Source organism: Anoplophora glabripennis, unplaced genomic scaffold, assembly GCF_000390285.2.
Source record: "Anoplophora glabripennis isolate ALB-LARVAE unplaced genomic scaffold, Agla_2.0 scaffold693, whole genome shotgun sequence".
Lineage (NCBI taxonomy): Eukaryota > Metazoa > Arthropoda > Insecta > Coleoptera > Cerambycidae > Anoplophora > Anoplophora glabripennis.
In genome coordinates, this window is record NW_019417006.1 from 39,552 (window position 1) to 64,341 (window position 24,790).

General features: G+C 30.5%; 1 protein-coding gene across 4 annotated transcripts in view; it reads left to right on the forward strand.

The window, feature by feature from the left end:
• Positions 1 to 22,061, forward strand: part of LOC108911488 — a 58,115-nt gene extending 36,054 nt beyond the window's left edge. For 2 of the 4 annotated variants that reach the window (XM_018716435.2, XM_018716436.1), the window contains exons 2-3: positions 12,205 to 12,342; positions 21,718 to 22,061. In XM_018716435.2, coding sequence (XP_018571951.1) covers positions 12,205 to 12,342; positions 21,718 to 21,824 — 245 coding nt within the window. In that variant the 3' untranslated portion in view covers positions 21,825 to 22,061. Of the gene's footprint in view, positions 1 to 1,679; positions 1,816 to 2,058; positions 2,338 to 12,204; positions 12,343 to 21,717 lie in introns of those variants that run through there. The other 2 variants (XM_018716437.2, XM_018716434.2) reach the window with 2 other exon arrangements.
• Positions 22,062 to 24,790: the final 2,729 nt, after the last annotated feature.

Here is a 24,790-nt window from a genome sequence, read left to right on the forward strand (position 1 = left end):
ACAGTTGAATGTGACGACACTATATATTTGAGCAAACTCAGCGGCATTCGAAGGAGGGAGCCTTGTACTTTTAGATTCAATGTATTAGTTTTTTTAAAAAGAATAGATGGCATTACTACATAACCTCAAATATGACGAAAAACAGTGTTTTTTGCACTTTTAAGGTTAGGATATCTCAAAACCTGAAGTGATAGAGCTGCCAGATTCGGATTCAGCGCACCTAAATCATTCGGAAATATATATTCAAGTTTCTGCTTCCAAAAAAAAAGTTAAATTTTGTTGATCTGTTTCATCTGAGAATGGCAATAAGTTATTTTATGGACTTTGATGGTAAAAATCATGGAGACTACATAAGGAGCACAAACTCCATGTATCTTACCAAATTAGAGGGCGCTAGTGTCCCATATGCTTTGAAATAATGGAGGGGAGATAAAGAAAGCGGCAGTTTAAATTAAAAATCAATTATGCCGTTTTTATGATGTGTTAGAAATTTTAAACTAAATAATGTAGGCTACTTTGAATTAGATAAATAAATCAGTCAATAATGAAAAAATGTCGGTGAACAAGGAACAGTAGCGACCCTAACGGTAAAATCTAGAAGTAATTTCTACTATTACATTAAACATTTTCCCGTATGAGTTCGTGCTTCTTGTCTAGTCTCTTTGGTAAAAATTTGAAATTCAAAAGTCAGAAATACCTATTGACATTTTATAGAAATAATTGGCAATGGAATTCTTTAAGGTCACCTATTTAAACTTGGGGACCAATGAAAAAAATGCAGACTCCTACCTGGAAAACAATGGGTTTTAGCATCAATGGTCATAAAACTTTTTTGTTATTTTATTGACCTATTACCAAAATATTAATGCAATCCAAGGTACTTTTCTTCAATGTGCATGCAGAAACTATGCAGATAATTAGTTGGTATCGAACAAGAATATTTTTTTTGGCTTTTAAAATTTTAACAAAAAAATATAAAATCATTTTCAAATATTTTGAATAATTTTTAATCGAAAACTCTCAGTTACTCCCTACATCTATGAAGTAAAAAATATTTTTCATTAAATAATTATAAACGATTTCTAGTTTCATTTACATTTAATCAGCCATTTTGGAGTTGTTTAAAAAAATGTCTTTATAGTGCACATTCATCACCTTGTAATCTCTTTAAAAAGTATTTTCAATCCATGTTCATAGGAAACATTTTCCAACGTTTCAGTTTGGAACAATACTTTAGAAACACCCTCTATATGTAGAGGTTATCGCAGAAAAATTGAAAAGAATAACAAAAGAAGATACCCGCACATAGTTCTCCATTTTATTGATTTAAAATTAATAAATTGGGCATACAATTTTTACCACATCCTGTGAAGCAATTTACTATTGCACAATTATTTAGGGATTTAATTATTCTTTTCATAAAAACAGTTCTAAAGCTATGAATTAATCATATTGTATTACGTAATTTTTCAAAAAGTCGAAAAGTTGAGATTATATTTAGAGAAATAATAACAGTAAGCATGCGTGCTTATTATTGACACAACTTACTGACATTGGTAATGGTAGTAATTGACCGTTCACACGCTACGGATTCGGTTATTTTATCGAAAAGATAAAAATACCGAATGCCAGAGTAAGTAGGGCATAGATTTAAATCTGCTTGTTCAGACGACAGATCCTCAATTCGATTCAATTTAACTAGTTTGCAATAAATTATCGTGCGGTAACTGTTCTAGAAATCTTTAACTAGGATGTATTCTTATCAGCAGTCGGGTATGCACCCTTCGGAGTTTAGATGTGACCCCAAAATACAAGGTAAAGCTTATCTGGCCAATTAACCGCGCGCATCTTCCCGTCTCTAAATAATCCCGTCTAATAAAATAAATATTTGCTTCACAGTTGAATTAAAATTTGTTTACCGAACTCATTTTGTCGTGATAAACAGATTAGAAACCAAAACGAGATCGTCGATTAGTACTAGCAGTGCACGCGCATTATAGTACATTTTATATAGATTACAGACCGAATAAGCGTGATAATCCAATAAATAAAAAACTGACATTGTCTTTACGGAGTAGTAAACAACAATTCCGAAACATAAAGTCGCGGGAATATTAATTAAACAGTCAGTCTCTTTCCGCGAGCGTTTTTGTAAATAGGTGTCTTGCCTGTTAACCGACCAATGATCCGCTGGCATGTCGGTGTATGTGTTCGTAGTTTTCTTCGTAATTCTCGTTTTGTTCATTGTGTATGTGTACACGCAGTGGAGGATTAAAAACAACGAGAGATACTTGGGGTATATTTGCGCGCTTAAAAATGGTGGAATATTCATAAGCTGTAAGTTACGTAGAAAATATAATCACACAATTTAAAATACAAATAACTTTTTGTAAATAACACTGACATTATCACTATTTAAATAACTGGCCTTAAGGATGGCGATAAAAATGTTTGTTCAAGATTATTCTCAATTCTGCAAACTGATTTACTTTGTATTTGATTCAATGTAGTTGGAAGATATAATTTTTTAAATTTAATGAATTTACCCCTTACGTAAACTAAAACATAATAATAATAAAAACGTTCATTTTGATGATCTTAAATATCCACTCAAGGGTACCTCTATTAATCTACAGGGTGTCACGAATGACACACAGATATACAGTGGCGTCAAAATTCTAGGTATTTCCAATCGTCTCCGCTACTGCTTGACAGATTTGTGTATCAACTCAGCAAATTTTTGTCTTAATTAGTTAAGTAAGTACCTCAACCTTCATCAATTTACGTCGAACATTTTAAAAGATATTTAAATAGAAGTGATATACCTACATTTTTTCAACACCTTCTATAGCTCAAAAACAAAGCATTCTACGACTTATGTTGCAGAAACATGGTTTCTTGTTTTAAAATGTTCTATCACTATAAAGGTGCAATTCTTAGTACCTTATATAATTCATTTTCTTTCTAATCAATAAAACCGTTGATTTGTTAGAAAGTGATTATTTTTTACACAATTTTGTAGTTTCTTTATTTTAAAGTGATAAATTCAAATAATTGCTTAGGATTAATTTTGTAGAGCAATAAAATGTTTTATATTTACAAATAAACCGTTTTATGGGCAAAATTATTCACTACGTCTGTGCAACAAGTTATGTAAAAATGAATATCTAAGCTCTAGTAAAACATGAGTAAAACTCATTTTATGTTTGCTAATTTTGAACCCAATAAATTAAATCTGACACTGGCTAGGTTTTATGTGTACATGTAACACGGAAATTGTCGTAAATTTTCTGGCTTTAATGAATTGGCTACCAAGAAATTAGAAACAATAAAACTGGTTCTAATTTATTGGCTAATCCTAAGGATTTTTAGTGAGGTCTGATATGCATTTAATAGTAACAGTTTACTTACATTCTAAAATTTATTTTTATCTATTTATTATTAAAAATTTAAGTAGTACGAAAAATAAATATACGTTCTTGTTATTGCAGTTGCGTTACTCTGGTATAAGATATAGGTATAAAATAAGTCTACTATTGTTGGTGATTTGCTGTTATCATTATCATTATTTTAAAGTAGGTTGCCAACAAATTGACCAATTTAGTATTACTGACTTGGAATATTTATTGACACAAACAAAGAGATGCCGTAAATATAGCGAACTGTGACAATCCGACAGTTGAAGTTACTGCGACAAAAATTGTTAAATGTGAAACCCATTACCTTTGAAAGAAGGTGATAGAAATATTGCTTTTGTGTTACAAACTCGTGCTTAATTATTATTAATGCTTAAAAGATAATATTAAAGACTGTTAAAGTTAAAAAAATTAAAACATTTTTTTCGATATGTCAGGAGCGAATAAACATACCATGTATTTTTAGTTTTTAAGTCACGTAAGAGGATTAAACAGAACTTTTTGGTAAAAGCTTATAAAAAATAAATTAACACAGCTAAGGAATTATTTTCTTTATCTGACATTTTTGTTCCGAAAAACTAACTTGTTGATACCTTTACTTGTTCTTGACGTTGTATACTATTTATTTGACACTTTCGACTATATTTTTAATTTAGTAAAATATATCCCTATAATTGAATTGTTCGTTGTGCTGATTCTACACTATTATTTATTACACTTGAAGCACTTAAAAAACAGCTAAAAATCAGAATATGGTACATGATTCCATTGTATGAAAATTATCGGCTGAAAAATATTACAAGTTGCCCATATGGGCATTACTGAATTGCTTTTTAATCTTAAACTTGTATCAAGAGGTATAGCTTATTAGTCTTTTTACATGAACAATATTGGAATACGTGTATTTCTGGACTATTGTCAAAAATAGTTTAATTAATAATTGGGCAGAGATTTATAAGGCAAACCCGCAACATTTTTGATGAATGAACCTTCCTCTGATTTTTTCACACATGCTGTGAATCAATGTGAGTTCATATCCAATAAATTAAAGTAAAAAAAACGAACGTCCAGAAAGAATATCGAAATTTCAAACAATAGATTCCATTTAAGAAAAGTAAATTTTTATTAAATAACTAAACGATAGTGTCGTCACAGTTGAATGTGAAGTTTGATGAAACCTTGAAAAGAGACCTATTTAAAAAATAAAATCATTTACACAAAACTTATTTGTTGTTAATAATCCATAGAATTGGAACCTTACCTACAGTTTTATAAAAAGTCGGGAGTAATAAAACAGCTATAGTGACTGATTAGTGGCTGCCTCTCTACTATTAGATAATTTTTAATGAATAAAATTAAACGAGAACTATTTACATTTGATCTACTGAACCGTAAATTTTTTTATGTAGGAAACACAGTAGTGAATAAGTTTATTTATCCTTGATAAATTCAAAACGTAACCGATTTTGTAATAAAATTCATAAATCTACTTTTTCACACGATCAAACAAGGATTGCGAAGGTAATTGTTCATGTTGATTATTTAATTACCATAAAGAAGAAACAGGTATTTGCTGATGTTCTTACAAAACTATATCCACTATTATTATTAGTTACTATACTTGTATCAATTTAAAAAAATATACCTACTTATGTAGCCATTTAACATACTCATTAGTAATTATTTTGTGTCTAATGATGAAATAACAATCGATGTATTTAACTGCAAGTTAGACATCATTAATACAAAAATGGCGAATATTTTGCCAATGTTTATTTTCTAAATATATTTATACATTTGAATAGGCACATTTTATAATAATATTAGAATATATTCGAGTCAATGGTATGGCTTCATATGGGAAATACCAATTCACAGAACTACCTATTATCCTATCAACATAAATTTGTAATAACTACTTTTTATTTCAAAGTTACGGGATTTTACAGGATTTTTTAAATACCTGAAACGTGTAGAATTAATTATCAATTAATTAACTAACGGTGTAAAATACAAAGGAAATAATTTAAAAAATATTTAATTATACAGGGTGTCCCGTTCATGTTTCAAAAAAACTTGTGTGTAAGTTTCTCATGGAAAAGTAATAAGGGTAGTTCATGTCAAGTTTTTTTCTTAGACGCTTTGTTTTCGAAATACAGTGTGTTAAAGTTGTTACTTTCCAAATGGCTTTCCTTAATTATCTAAAAATCGGCTAAAGATAAAAATGTCAAAATTTGTAGACGAATAAACATCTACTGTGCGTTAAGAATAACGTGCAAACGGTTTCTTTCTGAAAAGCAGTGTCGCCGATACATGTAATTGTAGGGGTACAATCGGAGAAAAAATGTTATAACTCAAAATTTAATACATTTCTAAACGGTTCTGTAAACTCTAAAGCATACTACAAAAAAGGTATACTTGTCGAAATTCGGTAGTTTGTACCATTTTCGAGAAAAATGAAGTTGCATAGAAGGAAATGGGGGACAATTTCAGTATCTACTGTAGTATTTCGCGTTTGCACATTTATTTAATGGTGCAGCTGTGTTGTTCTGTATGTCTCCGAGTTTGTTTCCTAATATTTATCTGTTTTTATCACTTTTTTTAAGCATTCATGTCCATCAACAATTCAGTCCATTCAATAATTGTTTATTTTAGTAGGTAATGGTAGTGTAGTAGTTTACAAAATCTAAAATTACTTAATAATAGATAATTAATAACTATAATCTGTTTATTTTGATTTACTTTTTTAAATGTTACCTAGTTTACAACAAACTGAAACTTAAAATGAAATTTATTTTTTTTTTAGTTAATAAAATGTTTTACAATTTAACTGTTTCATGTGATACGTAAGAAGTTAAAATTATAGTCTTAAATGTAAATACTGTTTGTAGCTAAATGTAAAAAAATTCTTCATTTTTTTTGAAAATGGTACATGCTACCGAATTTCGACAAGTATACCTCTTTTTTGTGGTATCCGTTAGAGTTTACAGAACCGTTTAGAAATGTAATAAATTTCGACTTTTAACATATTTTTTCTTCGATTGTACCCTTTCAATTACCTGTATCGGCGACACTGCTTTTCAGAAAGAAACCGTGTGCACATTATTCTTAACGCACAGTTGATATTTATTCGTGTACAAATTTTTACATTTTTATCTTTAGCCGAATTAAAGATATTAATTAAAGAAAACCATTTGGTAAGTAACAACTTCAGCACACTGTATCTCGAAAACAGTGTGTCTAAGAAAAAAACTTACATACATGAACTACCCCTATTATTTTCCCATGAGGAACTTGCACATAAGTTTTTTTGAAACATGAACGAGACACCCTGTATATATAATTTTCTTGAAATATTTTTTACTCAACGTTCTGATACAAATCGCATTACAGCTATAATAAAAAATGACGATTTAAATTAGTTAGTCAATAATAACGCTAATAAAGTCACATGAATTGAGTTAACCTTAAACCTACACATCTATTACATCCAATTTGTGCCAATATGTACCATTACGGGTCAAGTAATTTACCTTCTAATGACTTAGATTCTGAATATTTGCGAAAAAAAGCCAAAAAAAAAAATGTTCTCGCTATTCATTGAACTTACTTTAACGCTGCCGGACCGTTGTTTCATTTTTTTCAAGGTTAATATTGGAAAATGAAAAATTACGATAGGTGAGAGGTATCAATATCTAATATCTTAGTAACACTTTTGTAATATTGTAATACCTAGTACGTTACTGCTGATCAAATTCATCTTGTAAGTGATTTTTAAATGAGCATTAACAAGGTTACCAGAGTAGCACCGGAGCTCATTCTCCGTCTAAACGTTGAAAGCTATGTATAACATTACACAGAAGGCTCCGACTATTATAGCCCATTTACACGAGGCCAGTTGTGAAGACATTCCATTAAGCCAACCCAATGACCAAGTTGAGGCTATTGGCTCCTAAAATTAGAAACCGTTCTAATTAGTGGAGTGGCTTGGTTACCTTGGTTACACGATGCCAATGTTGGATTGGCTTAGTGGAATGTCTTCACAACTGGCTTTGTGTAAATGTGTCATTAAGGTGTTCGATCACTCCTAGTGCGGTCTCTCTTCTTGATATGCGCATTTAGTCGAGGAATTAAAGCACTAAAAACGGCCTTACCTCCGAAATCTGTGTAGTAAGATGGATCGTGATGCAGCTTTTTGCATTCGATTCGTTAGAGCCTCCAGAAAGTTTGTGACCCTATGTGATCAATGAGAAATGAAAATAGCATCGGTGCATAAGAAAAATGCATTTTTAAAATTGCACTCGAAGAGTTAAAAAATGGAAAATTTATAACTTGGAAAATATTGACGGAAATGAGTTCAATTTTGCTACTCGGGGGTTTTTGGGGTCGCTGAACACGAATATCACGTCTCCCAGGTACCTAGTGCTCAGAGTGGCAGGTTTCCACGTCGTCTCCTGGAGTTTTGTGGAAATTCGTTATAAACTTAGCCGAAACTCGTTATCTCGGGGTTTTTGAGGTCGCTGAACACGAATATCACGACAGCAACGGTCTCCGAGGTACCTAGTGCTCAGGGTGGCCGGTTTCCACGTCGTCTCCTGGAATTTTGTGGAAATTCGTTATAAACTTACAATTAGCCGCAACTCGTTCCCTCGCGGTTTTTGAGGTCGCTGAACATGAATATCACGACGGCAACGGTCTCCGAGGTATCTAGTGCCCAAGGTGGCCGATCCACGTCATCTCCTGGAGTTTTGTGGAAATTCGTTATAAACATAGCCGAAACTCGTTAGCTCGGGTTTTTTGGGACCGCTCAACACGAATATCACAACGGTAATGGTCTCCGAGGTACTGATGTCATCTTCATAAGCTTTATCCAATATCTAAAGTAATTATTATTATTAGCAAAATTGAACTCTTTTCCGTCAATATTTTCCGAGTTATAAATTTTTTATATTTTAACTCTTCGAGATGCAATTTTAAAAATGCATTTTTCTTATGCACCGATGCAGTTTTCATTTCTCATTGATCACATAGGGTCACAAACTTTCTGGACGCTCTAACGAATCGAATGCAAAAAACCGCATCACGATCCATCTTACTGCACAGATTTTGGAGGTTCAGTGCTTCATTTCCTCGACTAATTTCTCGGGAGAAGATGAGTTTAATTAAGCTATAAACCTTACTGAACAAATAAAGAAATAAATAAAAAATTCATATTCATCTACAGGGATAAACAATCCACCGCCATTGTATATATTTGTCTTTATAGAACAAAATGGTATAGAGGAAAGTTTTACATCCTATATTAGTAATTTTAAATATGCTCTTTTTTATTATATTACAACGATATATGTACAGCGTCATTCACGTAACTGTGCCGTATTATCCGAGACAGCCAGTAATTGTGAATTCTAAAGCTTCTTGTCGATATGTCGTGGGGTTCCACAGGGCTCCAGTTTATGACCTTTATTGTTCTCTATATACATGTTCTCTACATCATTGTGCTAACGATACCCAAGTGTATTTCAGTTGTCGTACTGATACACAGATTAAAGTTGTATTCTGAAAAGTCAAAGGCCCCAAAAAGTAACATTTTATTGCAAGAATAGCGATGAATTTAATATTTAAATTTTACTAATTGATGACTTAGGTCTTTGGGTTGAAGAGGAGCTAAGATTTGTTAAACATGTAAACAATTTCTGTTGATCTTTAAAAATCAGCGTACGTAGCTCTCTAGCATTCTTAAAGCTCTCTTACTTTGTGTCTGACTATGGTCTTGCTCAATACGAAATAGTTGCTTCAGGTTTGCATATGGCAATAGAAAACTGAACGAGAAATTAGAGGGTTAATTAAGAAACAACATTTTCTTGATCTCTGTGCTCTCGTAAACTACATTCGTTTAACTCATAACAATAACTAACAGTCATATTGTTTGTATAAAACATTTGAGAATTTTATAGAGCTCTTCCTCGTTTTTCGCACCTCTTAAAAATTCCTCATTACGCTACTGCTTTGTAGTTTAGATACGTTGGACATGCCCTCTCTCCATGCTCCTCTCTACGACCATGAGTTCTGTTATATCAAAAATAGATTATACATTTTTATTCCTTATTTTTATTATTTTGTTTTATATTTACCTACTTTGATCAGTAATATAGAATAACTTGGGATACACAGCTAAGTTTATAATATCAGAAAACATATCAGGCACCTACCTACTTAATTTAGATAATAATATAGACATTTGTTAAAAAGTACGTTTATTCATCATTCATTTCCATGTTTAAAAGTAGACCTATTTACGCCGATAATAAAAATGCAGTAATAACCACGTCATCTAATTTTGAAAACGAGGAAATGGTTTAAAGGCCGCTTTTGTTTTCTTCTCTTTCATATGCCAATTGCGTACACATAATCACTGTTTTTAATCAAGGACTAAACATATATGAACGGAATGATTTTTAATGATACAATACCTGATGTGTTGGGATAAAAAATGGGACTGTATAATAATGAGTTATCAGTTAAATTCAACTTAAATTCACGATAAAGAGAAATGCTTAAAACAAAAATTAATATCTTAAATACTTTTGATACTTTGCTTGTAAAACAAACGATTAATTGTTCACTGATTATTTTTGTATATCCTATTAAGACTAATAAAAGAAATAGGATCTAAAGATAAAGAAAATGATAATTATTGTGTTAATATTACCTGTTGTTGCTAAATTATTTATTTGCGGAATCATCAGGTGATATTTAGTTTACCACATTTAAAGTGGAATAAAAAAATGTATGGATAACTAAACATCCTTGTCAGCATGATCAATGACAGGTTATTTTTATAAAGTTGTTTTTAATTAATTATATCCCGAAATTGTATTTAAAAAAAACCCAAAATGTCTAATTTCTATAATGCAAATACCTATTCTTATTCGACATCAGTTATGTAAACAACCACTGATTATTTTGGCACCAAGTTTTGTTTATTTTAAACTACGTATTTTGCTTTCTATATAGCTGCAGAAGATATTTCTTTATGATTCTTGTTATTTAGATACCTATAGATAAATTTCATATGATAATATAATTTTATATTCGTCAAATTATTTTAAGAAAGTGATATGAAATAACAATTTTTTTCTTATCATCTCCTGTACTTTTACCTTACTTTTTTAATTCAAATATTAAGTTTAAGCAAAACTTATCAATATTGTCATAACGCTTTTTGGTACCAACATCTGGGTGTGCTAAGGATAACTTCTTAGACAGGTTGCTAATTAATAAAAACAAATACATACCTGGCTTATTGAAATCATTAAATAATGTAAACTTTCAAAAAAAAGTATCTATTCTAGTTTAATATTGCCTTTAACAAATATCATAATGTAATCAGCTCCGGTAGATGAGGTCTGACCTATTTCAATATCTTAAGGATTGCCTTTCCAAGCGGCCTCTTCTTTAAGTGAAATTAATAAATATTTGAATATTAATTATATACAAGATACAAATCTTAAAAAGACTTTTGACATTTCATATCAAAATTTATTTTTGTCTGAAAGATTTATGTTTTGTTATATAGTTTAAGAATGAAGTCACCTGAAAAAACAATCCATAAATTGCAGGTGTAGGTCAGATTTCATCTATCTTGGCTAAATATAGAGGGTGTCAAATATGAGTTAACTTTTTAATTTTTTATTAATACACATAATTTATTCGAAATAATTAGATACCTTTATTGGATGTTAAGAGAAGCATGTTGCGGTTAATAATAATGGAAAAGAATGTCGGATAAGTAACCACTTCTTGTAGCACTACAAGCCTTCAAATTGCCGTTCAATTTGAGTGATTTGCTCAATTATGTTTTCTTTTAGATCTTGAATGGTTTGAGAAATGTCAGCATAAACTTTGTTCTTTAAAAAAAACTCATAAAAAGAAGTATAATGGTGGTCTTGATGGCCAATTAACATCTCTTTGAGAAATTATTCAATTACAAAATTTAAGTGAAGATCCTTATGCAAAATGTTGGATAAAGAGGTTTGTTTAATGCTTAATTGCTGTGAACGATGACAAATTGATGTGTTTGGTTCTGCAGTGACAGCATATTTTCATGCGAACGACAACTGTAAATTTTACTTCTTTGATCTTGAATTGAACCAGTTTCTTCAAATTTATTCACAATATTTCGAATGGTGATGTTTGTTGGACTATTTGTTTTTCCATACGATATTTTCTTCCAACTTCTACATAACTTTCACCAAATTAAAATAATTTTTAACAATAAAGACGCGTTGTTCAATAATATACTTCTCCATATTTATTAACCGTCATGTCTCTACTTAACAGCTGGCAAGAAATCAAACCATACTAATACAAAAAACACAAATGGCGGCAACTTTATAAAGTTAACTCAAATTTGAAAATCCTTTACAGTGATGGTATCTGTCAAAGATGATGTTAGAACGAGAATAGAGACTATGCGTGTGGTCTCTTCTGGATCATTTTTTATTTTGGATAATTATTATTAATGACTTGCTTGCCTATGAAACTAGATATCGTTTGCCCGCATATACTTTAATATGAAAGAGTATTATATGACTTCATTTGATAAGATTTCATAATTTGAATAACCGTAACTCTTTTAACCTAAAGTAAATGAAAGAACTGGCTTGTACATAAATTTCAAACAAGGAATTTTAACAATGACCTTTGCCACGGTCAATGCTGTGTTAGAATCTCCTTCCAATACCGAGTTAATCGGCTTAGGTTAATGTGTCTACTTTATTTGCAGCACACCATCAAGATGATATATACAGCATAAGCGGAAGAGTACAAGGAGAAGAACAGCAGCATTCTAGTCAGGATGCTTATTTATCAATAGATCACATTAACATTTCCAATCAACTAAACAAGCCAAACTACGACGACGGTAAGTTTAGAATCCATTATTTATAACGCGCACTCAAGTTTAAATTGCGGTTATTTAGCATTCTGTGACTAATACACATGCATTGCTACTTTAAATATCTATAATAACAGGTGTTTACATAAAAATGTAAAGTATTTAAAGCAGCTTTTAATTACAATCCGGCGGGTTTTAATTACAAACCGCACTAAAAATGTAGATAAGTATTTACAGTACCCTGTTTTTTCGGGTTGTTATGCCATGTTGCAGAAGCCACTACGGAATGTCTCAATGGATTACCATTACCTGGGGAATGGTTCCCTCCGTAGATCCAAAAAGAATCGAGATAAACATTAGCGCGGATGTAGAAGTTCTAATAGCTGATCCGCCCTCACAGAGCCTAGCTCGAGAACAACAAGGGCAAGCCATCGTACTGTAAATATGAACACGGGCCGTGAAAGTGTTAAAACCACTATGTAGATAATCAGTTCACTTGACAAATTTTGGTCGAAATGTGCTACAGCTATAGGTAAAAACAATTCTATGATTCCGACATGCATACATTTTTCAAAATTTTATGAGAACATTCCACTCGTTAGCAAAATATTATTATTCGGACAGTAACTGTTTTCGGAACATAGAAATATTAAAAAAATATATAGAACAAGTAATGATAGCTTCACAAAATTAATTTATTTTGGTCATACCTGCACCACAAGAATAAGTTGTTATTTATTGTTGCGCCTGCGCCTGGAGTTTACAGAATCGTACTAGTAATTCTGCACATCAGTCATCAGTGTCGTAGATATAAACTGTACCCCCTTTTGTGAATCGTAACCTCTACGTCTATGACTTTTTTTAAATATATGTGTATATTTGGTTGATACAACACTTAAGAAAAAGATTGTCAAAATTTGGTATTTAAATAAATTTTAGAGTAAACATGTAAATCATGTTTTGAATGTTCTATATATTATGCAACAAGAATAAAACCGGTAAATAAAAAAAATACTTTGTAAGTTATAAACTAAGTTGTAAGCAAAATTAGAAACAGTGGTTTTCCTAACAAAGCAGAGTACATTTTTAATCAACGTTAAAGTTTTTTGTTATATGTATTTTCTTTCCTAGTAATAACAGTTATACACAATGTTTACGTATTTCTTATGTTTATACTTATTTTTTATTTTCGTATATAAACTTTAATCAGATTTAATTCTTCCATATTTCAGCTTATCAATTAAATCTTAAAAAAAGGCATTCCCTTTGTAACACAAATAGAAAGTTAATTATTATACAGGGTGGTCCATTTTTTTTCGATCAAACTTCAGGAAGCAATAGATTATCAAAAAATAATGTTAGTTTGCCAAATAAACTATACCCGACAAATGTTTACTTTTTGAGATACAGCGCGTTAAAGTTTCTCGAAAAAAAATATAATTTTCGAATTTTTCTGCAGGTGATGAGGTTTCACCCGTAAGATTTTTATAAATGATTTTGCACTGTACGTGTGATCTTTGGAGAATTTTTCATTTTTTTTTACTTTACCAGTGACGGAGAAAATAGGGGTCTCCATTGATTTAGTAAAAAAATATTAGTACGCCACTGGCTTTAAATTTAAAAAACAATATTTTTTGAATTCTCCGTTTAATTTGGGACAAAAAATTATCCTTGTAAGTTTTTTGTAACTATTATCATTTTCAAGTAAAATTTATTTATTATTACTATTACAATAGACCTACAAATTGCACGACAATAAAATAATTACTGTATCAATTCAATAATCAATATTTAACAAAACTATTGAAAATAATTACAGCTGCATAACATCTAACGAAGTTGTTCGAAATGCCCGCCTGCTGCATTAATACACATTTCACATATTCGTATTAAAGAATTTATCCCCGCGATGATTTCATGTGGCCTCTGCTTGAGATTATCACAGGCGTCTATTATTATTCTCTGCAACTGATTTCTGTCTTCAATTGGTACAGAGTAAACATCATCTTTCAACGTACCCCATACATAGTAGTCGAGGGTGTTGAGATCTGGTTATCTAGGAGGCCAAGGCACCGGCTCCACATTAAACAACGGTTCATATGGCAAACGTCGTATCCAGCGGTTCTGATTATTTACATTCATTCAGTTGCGAACTATTTGACCAGAGTGAGCTGGAGCTCCATCCATTTGGAACCAACTGCGATATCTTTGGTTTAAGGGAATATCTTCCAGTAATTGAAATAACTTATTTTCCAGAAAATTAGCAAATGATACTGAATTTAGCCTTGGAGGTAATACATAAGGTCCACAAATATTTCCACCCATCACACCTAACCAGATATTAAAACTAAATTCTTGCTGGTATGATCGGCGTCTCACTTCATGAGCCCAAATATGACTGTTGTGATAATTAAATGTGCCTCTTCTTGTAAAACAAGCTTCATCGGTCCATAAAATATTTCGAATAAATTCATTGACAAAAGCTTAACCTTTTTTCAGCATCTCCTGGATGTAGATCTTGTACGGGATTGAAGTGATATGCACGTTTACGGAAATTGCGGTAGCAACGCCAAACAATCTTCAAGAATATCGAAGGCGTCTTACGATTTAAGAAACTCTCGACTTATCAGATTTTTATGAACACTTGTATTAGAATTAGGCAAATTATGTTTAGGCAAGTAAAACATAACAAATAATAAATTCGCATGGTAATATGTCCACGTTATTGTATAGAAATAAGTAAATAAATTTTACTTGAAAATGATAATAGTTACGAAAAACTTACAAGGATAATTTTTTGTCCCAAATTAAGTGGAGAATCCAAAAAATATTGATTTTTAAATTTAAAGCCAGTGGCGTACCAATATTTTTTTACTAATACAATGGGGACCCCTATTTTCTCCACCACTGGTAAAGTAAAAAAATTTAAAAATTCTCTAAAGATCACACGTACAGTGCCAAATCATTTATAAAAATCTTACGGATGAAACCTCATCACCTACAGAAAAATTCGAAAAATATATTTTTTTTTCGGGAAACAAACTAACACTATTTTTTGATAATGTATTGATTCCTGAAGTTTGATCGAAAAAAAGTGGACCACCCTGTATAATTTACTTCAAAATCTAAGAAAATACGAAAATTTAACAACAGTTTTTTTCATATGTATTGTTTTAATCAAGTACGCATATGTATTCCCAAAAAAAGTCATAGACGTAGATGTTACGTTTATCGAAAGGTTCTGGCCCCCATAACTACGACACTGGCAATTAAAATACAGAATTATTCTCTTGATTCTGTAGGTATTACCTTATAAAAATTTGCAAATCTACCACTACATGTTTCTGAAATATTTAAAAAAGTTTATTTTTATTTCGAAAAATTTTAATTCCCATACCTCGAAAATGATGTAGTTATACAGGGTGAGTCATTAGTAATGGTACACAGCTCAATGGCAGATTGTTAACGTCAAAATATAGCGATTGAGGCAAACATGCTTTAATCAATTGTTGCTCCTTTTCGTTCTACAGGGTGTTGAAACATATTTTCGATTTTTTGCTATATTTTAATTATGTATGTACCGATTGTTTAAAAAATTTGAAGTTTTACGTTTTTTGAGGTGGCAAATACGAATATGCAAATAGTGTTGGGGTCACGTCTAGGGGTCGCTAGTTGTACAGTCTTGTCAATGTAAAAATATGACTAACTTTTTATATTTTACTATTATTTTTAGAAATTATTGAACTACGTTCAATTCTAAATAAAAAAGGTACATTTGTTACAAATCGATAAACTTAACTGTTTGCGAGATACAGACGTTTTAAGTTTTTGAGATTCGATGGGAATTAAATTAGAAAATTATTTTTTCCAAATTAGTGGGCATTGACATAATAACTTGACAGCTGTCACTACAATACCATATTGTTTCTGCCAATTCTACTCAATTTGATTAGGAAGTAGTTTTTTCCTAGTCGTTATTTTTTAGAGAAGAGAATATCTTAATAGTAATTTCCCGCACCGCTGTATTGGACACGGTAGCGAAATACCTTGGCCTGCACGTAGCCCTGTTTTAAATCCGCTGGATTTTTAATTTTGAGGATATCTTAAATCTTTAGTTTACAAAAACATTATTAATGGCCATGAACAACTGTGGACAAATATTCAAGAATCTGTTCATATCATCAAACAACATAGAACTTTATTTAACGTCAGACAAAATTTAAATAAAAGGCTAAGAAAGTGCATTGAACTCGCTGGTGGTTAATAATTTGTTAAGATATGCATAATAAAATTTTCAGTTGCTGTAATGTTTGTCTTAATTCTTAATTCAGGCTTGGTATCTTAAGACCTGCTAATTTAATTCCTGCCGAATCTCAAAAACTTAACTAAAATATAACTAGCGCCCTCTAGACGTGACTCAAAAAATGTTAAACTACAAATTTTTAAAACAATCGGTTGATACATACTTAAAATATAGATAAAAATTGAAAATATTTTTTTCAACTTTAACACCCTGTAGAACGAAAGGGAGCAACAATTGATTAAGGCATGTTTGGCTCAAACGCTGTATTTTGACGTTAACAATCTGTCATTAAGCTGTGTACCATTATTAATGACTCACCCTGTATACTTTCTCATGGGACATCCCGTATGTAGAATAACATTTTGTATAAAATTTCACTTATGAAAACGACCCTATTGTTGAAATTTTACAATTATGTCACTTATGTGACTGCGAAGTCATCTACGGCTTTTGCAAGTCACTAGTGAATTTAAATGCAAAGGAATTCCATTTTTTTCGCACAAATAAAACTAAATCTGGCTAAAATGAATTGTACAAATAGATAAAATCTTATCTAAAAACGTGTGTGTTATATATGAGCCACTTAGAATGTCATAACAGTTGACATGTGTCCTCATTGTACAATTAATTTTTTAATCACGGCAACAAGTACAATGAAGAATGAGTGTTTACTCTAAATATTGCCCATTGATGATACTGACGGATAGATACCTAATTATTGCTTGATTGAAAAAATGTGCCTTAGTAACAGGAGTAACACCGTATATTGCAGAATTATTCGTATCAGAATATAATAGGTATTGCTAGTGCTTTTAAATGGAAAGTTTTAGCATTGTTGTAATTTAAAAAATCACATAAAAAAGGGTGCAGGGTCTAAAATAGACGTTGCAACATATTTTCGAGGCTGATACATTTCGCCAAAACAAACAAAAAGTTTCAAATATGTAATTTTTTCCTAAAACGATTCCTATGGATTCTATGATCTTTCAAAAATTGGAAGTGGAACACAGATATTGACAACTCCTTAAGAACGATTGAAGATATAGACTTCAATTTGATACAGGTCAGTGCAGGGACTCCCGAAATGTCGATTCGATGATTCCGAATCGAGATCGAAATAATATCGATATATCGGTACTCTTGAAAATTTTGCCATCGAAATAATATCGAAACCCCGCCCATTCGAATCGATATAATAACGAGGAGTCTTGGCTAGCCGAAATGATTTGCTCTCTTCTTCTATCACATGTATTGACTATTGCTGTTTCTTTTCAACATTACAAATGTGTTTGCGTTTGTGTTTTGTTTATTTTTACGTATTTAACCTAACCCAATGTGAAGTGTCAAATACTTGTTTATATACAAGGACTTGTATAAAATCCTTGGTTTCTATTTATCTACAACTATTTGAACAGTTTTTGAATGATACCTTTTCTGTTTCTTATTATGCATTAAATAAATATAAATACTGCATAATATTACAAATCTTTTTCTTGTCATGAGTGTGTATTTACCGGAATATTTTTCTATAATGGTGAAAATTTTATCCAATTGTTGGAGAGGTTTTAATAAATAACTTATATGTGACTTTCTTTATACCTCTATTAATAGTTTGTTGACTTGAAGCAAGAAAGTCTACTCATTCCAGTGATGTTCACCGTGCATAAAACCAGCAGAAAGCACAAAATAATTTAATGTTGAATTGAATAGTTTCCGAAGTTCTTTTTACTTCTTTTAAATGTCAAACAATAGACATAATTAAATTACATATAATATTTTTATGTAAGCGAAATAATTACACAAATTTTTTGTCCGGTAAAGATTATAATGGATCCATTGAACTGTCTTCTCCAAATATTTTCATTCCTAAATGCTTCTCGTCGCTCTAATTGTTCAACAATAATTATAATCACAGGTAGTATTTTATGTTTTTTATTTCAAACCGAATAAAAAATTAGGATGTGGAATATCAATAATTTGTTGAGTATGTACGCATAAAACCTTTAAATATAAAGTACATTTAAATCAACTTTCATGGTTTACTGTTTAGACTAAATAAATAATTTTATAAATTTCTGTTTATTTATTTGATGATAGGTAGGTATTCATTTTAAAATTTAAATAAACTGCGTGACGCCGCCGCCGGACAAAAAGAGATAGATAGCTGAAATACGTATATGTTAGACAGAAATAAATATATCACTCAGTTGCCTTAACCGTGGTGGTATACAATATTACCCCAAATTTGCCGAACTTATCCGAGGACTATATCGATGTGCTTCAAGAGTACCAATTTACATTTCGAGTCGAATCGATCGAGATTGGTTTCGTAATTATCTCGATATCGATAAAACGACATCGAGATTTCAGGAGTCCCGCTACAGATCTCACAATCAGTCCCCTTTTTGTAAAATTTTAACAAAATCTAATGAATTACGTGAAAATTCGGAGAGTTTTGAGGGTTCTCAACTGCCAAAAAGGAGTTATTTGGTTACAAAAAGAATTATTTTCTTTTACAGATTTGGATGGATTATAGCCAACCTAATAACTTGAGTTTTTTTCGAATAATATAGTGGTCGCGGTAAAAGGGGAAAATCAGAGTTTAAAATTTTATAGACATTAGCATTTATTTAAATAAAAAGCATTATTCTTCTAATTTTTTAGAAATCAATGCAAAATAATGCACTTTTATACAGGGTAATTCACTTTTTATGATTAGGACTTTAACCATCGATAGATCTCGTTAACATGTCATTTTGAAGTATACACTTTTTCTTCCAAAGGCCTCCTTTTAGAGATATAAGCGCTTGAAAAAAAATTTTTTTTTTTGGTTTTTATTTATTTTTTCTAAAACTATAAAAGCCATTTGTTTTATATTTAGCTCTATCGGTTTTACAAATTATTGTGAAAATAGATCAATTATAGGCGTCTGTAAGGGGCTCTGCTAACCCCTATGTTTAATATACCTAATTTCTACGTCACTGGAATTTTTTCAAAATGCATATATTTTTTTTACATTTATTTATTCTGCAAAAAGGTCTCTTACTATTTATAAATTAAATGCTTGGTTTTTGAGAAATATGGCTTCTTATGGATTCAATACATGTGAAATTATTAAGTTTTTCAAATAAAGAAGATTTAAATATTTTACTCGACGACTTAAGATTACTTCTAAGGACAAAATATGTGGATGGTGCTCATTATGGTCTTCAAATTAGGCAGTGGATCGGGGAGCACTATCCACGTCGTTAGATCGGGCGTATATTGCTTGGCCGCCACGATCACCAGTTCTAAATCCCATGGATTATTTCGTTTGGGGATATATTAAAGAAAGTCTGTACTTTTAAACGGTTAAGAAGTATTAAAAATAATTGTGAAACTCTTAAATACAACCCCAATATGAATAGGAGAGCAGTTCAAAGCTTAATTAGGCGATGTGTGTGTTGTTGATATTTTTTCTTGTTCTCTATTGTTAATTGTTATTGCTGTTTGTTTCTCAATATTAAATATTTTATTCTGTATTACTTTGAAAAAATTAACAATGAATCCATTAGAAGCCATTTTTCTCAAAAACCGAGCATTTCATTTAAAAATAGTAAGAAACTTTTTTGCTGTACAATAAACCGCAATGTAGAAAAAATATATTCATTTTGAAATATTTCCAGTGGCGTAGAAATTATATTAAAAATTGGGGTTATCAGAGCCCCTTACGGACGCCTATGATTGACCAAATTTCACAAAAATTTATAAAATCGATACAGCTTTTCATTCGTATACTTCATACCAAATATAAAACAAATGTCTTTCATAGTTTTAAAATAAATAAATAAAAACCAAAAAAAAAATGTTTTTTCAAGAGCTTATATATCTAAAAGGAGGCCTTTGGAAGAAAAAGTGTATACTTCAAAATTACATTATTTTGACGAGATCTATAGATGGTTAAAGTCCTTATCATAAAAAGTGAATCACCCTGTATACAAGCTGCTGCTGACAAGCGTAAAACATTGTCATGGCTTTCTAATTCAAATGTGCAATCTATTAAAAAACTCAACAGGCACAAACATTTTGGTGGAAAGTGCTCTATTCAATATTTTCTTTTTTATAACTGAAATCTTTTAAATTCCTACGTTATCGATTAGATTTTGTTCAAACTATATAAGACACTACTATGAAAGAACTGCACTGTGTCAAATTTGAGAAATGGTTCTTGATGAATTGATGAACAATTATGTTTCACATCGAATCTTTGAAGGATCATAATCAATATTGCCTTTGTTTTTGTTGTTTGTTCTAATGAGAAGATTCAGTTTGTCACAAAGTTACAGCTATATACTGTATAATCAATATAGATAATGTTGACAAAGTTGTTGACAAATGAAGAAAATTTTTATTATGCTAAAGATCCCAAAATCTTCTGTTTGTTAAGACGGTTTTTTCTTTGGATTAGCCTTTTTCCACATGACAAGTGTCATCATAAATTATTTAGTGAAAATAACTTCTTTTTGAACTAGATATGAGGAGTAAGACCGTTAATCGAAGGTGCAATTACAAATAATTACATTATTTATCTTTATACTTAAATTGAACTTTCATTCACGTATAAATTTCCATGCCATTAGGCACTCAACATCTCAATAATTGTTATGGCAATATACGACCCAATATACTTGGATTTATTAAATGTACTTATAGAGTATGTAAACGCGACTTTTTTATGTGCGCTGTCCACGTGAGCAATCATTAACATGTATTGCAATCTGTAAGTTTCTTGTCTAAAATAAAACATTATCACAACAAAAATATCTTCAAATTATGATAGTTATCGGAAATTTATAGAACACATATATTGTAACCTTGTACCTATAACTTAAAGAATTTATACTAAATTAGGTTAAAATATTGATTAATTCAGAGTATGTTTAAATACTGATAATTACCGGAAATATATATAACAATGTAATCAGTCCAATGTTATACTTAATAAACTAAACTGCAGATATGTTTATTATTAATGTGTTATATTTTATGTCACGATATTTTTCTATGACTGTCCTAAATAATATTATTGGTACCATATAAATAAATTATTTCTGTTACAGCTCCTCCCTCATATGAAGAAGCCATGAGGATAGCAGTGGCAGCGTCTCTCAGTAGTAGCAGCTCAGAGGTACCAACAGTTGTGGTGGTACCGAAAACAACGAACTGATTTTAATTTTAGGATTAGATTTATACTCATAGTATTTAAGTCAACCATATGTGATAAGTCAGATTTATGAACTACTTAACCGATTTAAATATGTTGTACGCCGCCGCCTCAAACAGAATTGTCTGTACGATGCTATACATAATATTTATGTGATTTTAACTCATTAAGTATTCTAGTGTACATAGATAAGTTACAATATTTTGAATAATCAAACCTATTTAATATATTTTACATACACATATTTGTTTTATTTCTTGTTAGTTATCAGCATTTTGAAAAAAATTTATATAATCAAAATAAATCGGAACACTGAACACTAAATTGCAAATAACATTTTTCTCCCTGTAATGAATATTTAATTACACTGTCTATTTGTTTGCCAAATATACATTTTCAGAACGTGTGGTTGTTGTAATTTCTATTTTCCCCCAATACATAAATTAATTTATTTTAAATATAAGTATCTGACAATATTACGATTTGTAAGTTTTAACAGGTTTTGTAAGTATATTGTAACGAAAAGTACGTATTACACAAAATAAAATGGTTCAAAGTAATCTAATTTTACATTTCATATACCTAATTTTTATAAAAACTAAAACTCATCTTTTGTAGAAATTTCCTAGAACAACTTAATTCTATCTAAGTCTAGATGACAGACGTTGTTACAATATGATTGTAATCCTTAAAAAAATATTTTTATCAGTAAAGTATGAATGTTTCGTACGCTGTGATATAAAAGATATAAATATTCTGTACATATTTTAATTTGTTTATTAGAAGTAAGTTAATTTGTAAGACTATTAAGGTATCGTTTGTAAATATTTATTTGTAGCTATATTTAGAAGAGGGAGTTTTAATAATAATAATAATCATAATAAATGTCTTTATTTAAAATATAGGTATTGCTTACAGGCGAAGTCTAGCCTATTATGGCTACTCTATTTAACCTTAATAAGTTTACAAGAAAAATTTGTATATATAAAGTAAACATTGAATAAAATATATTAAAAATATTATTTAAAATCATTAAAAGAAGTAAAGTAGAATAAAATTTAAGATTATTAAAAAAATAAAACAGCATAAGATCCTACAGAACACATGCTAATGAAGACGAAATGAAAGTAAATACTTTTTAAATTTTTTCCGAAAGCTGTTTACAGGCATATATTTAAAAGTCATTTAAAGCATTAAATGAGTAAGATCTCTGAAACAAAGCTGTATGAAATCTTGGTAATTGAAGAAGATGGACATACCTTAGATTATGATTATGTCTGTCACTACGATAAAAAAATTATTCTTTAATGAGGCGGCAAATTGTTTTTGAGTAATTTTTTCACAAAAATAGCCATATGATATTTATACAAATTGATAATCTTGAGCCAGCCGAGTTCATTATATCTTTGAGTGACATGATCATATTTCTTCATAGGTACCATAAACAAATCTGCAGCAGGCATTCAAAACTTTTTGTAATCGATTTTGGGTAAATTTGTTTAAACAGGAAAAATAAACTATAAAAGAATAATTAATAATAGGAATTACCAGAGATTCACACATTTTTTTACGTAACATATAATTAAGTAAATATCTATTCATATACAGGGTGATTTTGAATAGAGTAGCACAAACGCTACCAGTGCATCTAGATGAAAAAAATAAGGCGAATGAACTAAATATACCTTAGACAAAAGTTGCACTCCTGAGGTATTACAGGGTCTTGAATGTTGTAGAGCCAACCAACATTTCCTTCAATTTATCTTGAACGATGTGGCGTAAATCATTTATATCTGGTACAGACATTTGTGCAGTGCGAACACATACTTTCTATTAATATTGTTTAAATATATCCACCAGAGGCGCTGCTGTCGACTACATGCAACATATTACTCCAAAGAATTTTTCACCCTGTACGAAAATACATATCTTATTTACATTTTCGGACGTAATAACTAAAAACAAACATTTTTTCGATAAACGCGATAGTTTTTTTTTAGATAATTTACGGAAAACAAACTTCGGAAATTTTACAGCGACAATGGTTGCAGTAACAAACACATCAACACACCATTCTGTAATAGAAAAAAAAATGCCTTTCTCGTAAAGTAATTTTAATAAATTTATTTAAGAGTTTTCTTTATGTAACAAATAAAATTATTTTAAGTGTCTAATTTAATTAATAATATCTAATTTAATACTACCTACTGTAATCTTGAATGTAATACTACAACATAACGTTATTTTAAAGTAAAAATTTTGTAAAGAATATTTTGAAAGTAGTTCCCACTCCTTTGAATACAATCTAACACGATTTGTTTGAGGATTTCCTGCTTAAATTGATAAGTATGGGAATACTTCGCCAACATCATAGTTGCTCCTGGTAAATCGGAAACAAATTTTCTGAGTAAAAAATTTGCTATTTTTGTGTTGATGTGTCAGTGTCATCAACGGTTTCAAATAATAGTTGTTTAATTATGGCAAATTTTACTAACAATGAATATGTTGATATGCTCCAAGTATTTTTTGAAAAATTGTGCTGCCGCAACAAGATTGTACCATGAGAGATACCCAAATCGCCGGGTTCCCCACAGGCAAACTTTTTCAGCTGTGGAAAGAAGGTTGCGAGAAACTGTCCAAATTCAACCTAAGCGTGAGGGTAATGTGCAAAGACTGTATATCAGAAATGTAAACCTTGAAGAAGCTATACTTATCAATTTAGAAGAAAATCCTCAAACAAGTACAGGAAGACTGGCTACACAGAACAACGTTTCGCAAAGCCTTGTTTGGAACTTAATTCGTGATAACCTTTTACGCCCTTTTCACCACCAGCCGGTTCAAGAATTAACTGCATGTGATTTACCTGCAAGGATTGTCTTTTTGCCAGTGGTATCTTAACATGTCCAGACACGACTTAAATTTTTTATCTCATATTTTGTTTACCGATGAGACATGTTTTCAAAGACGTG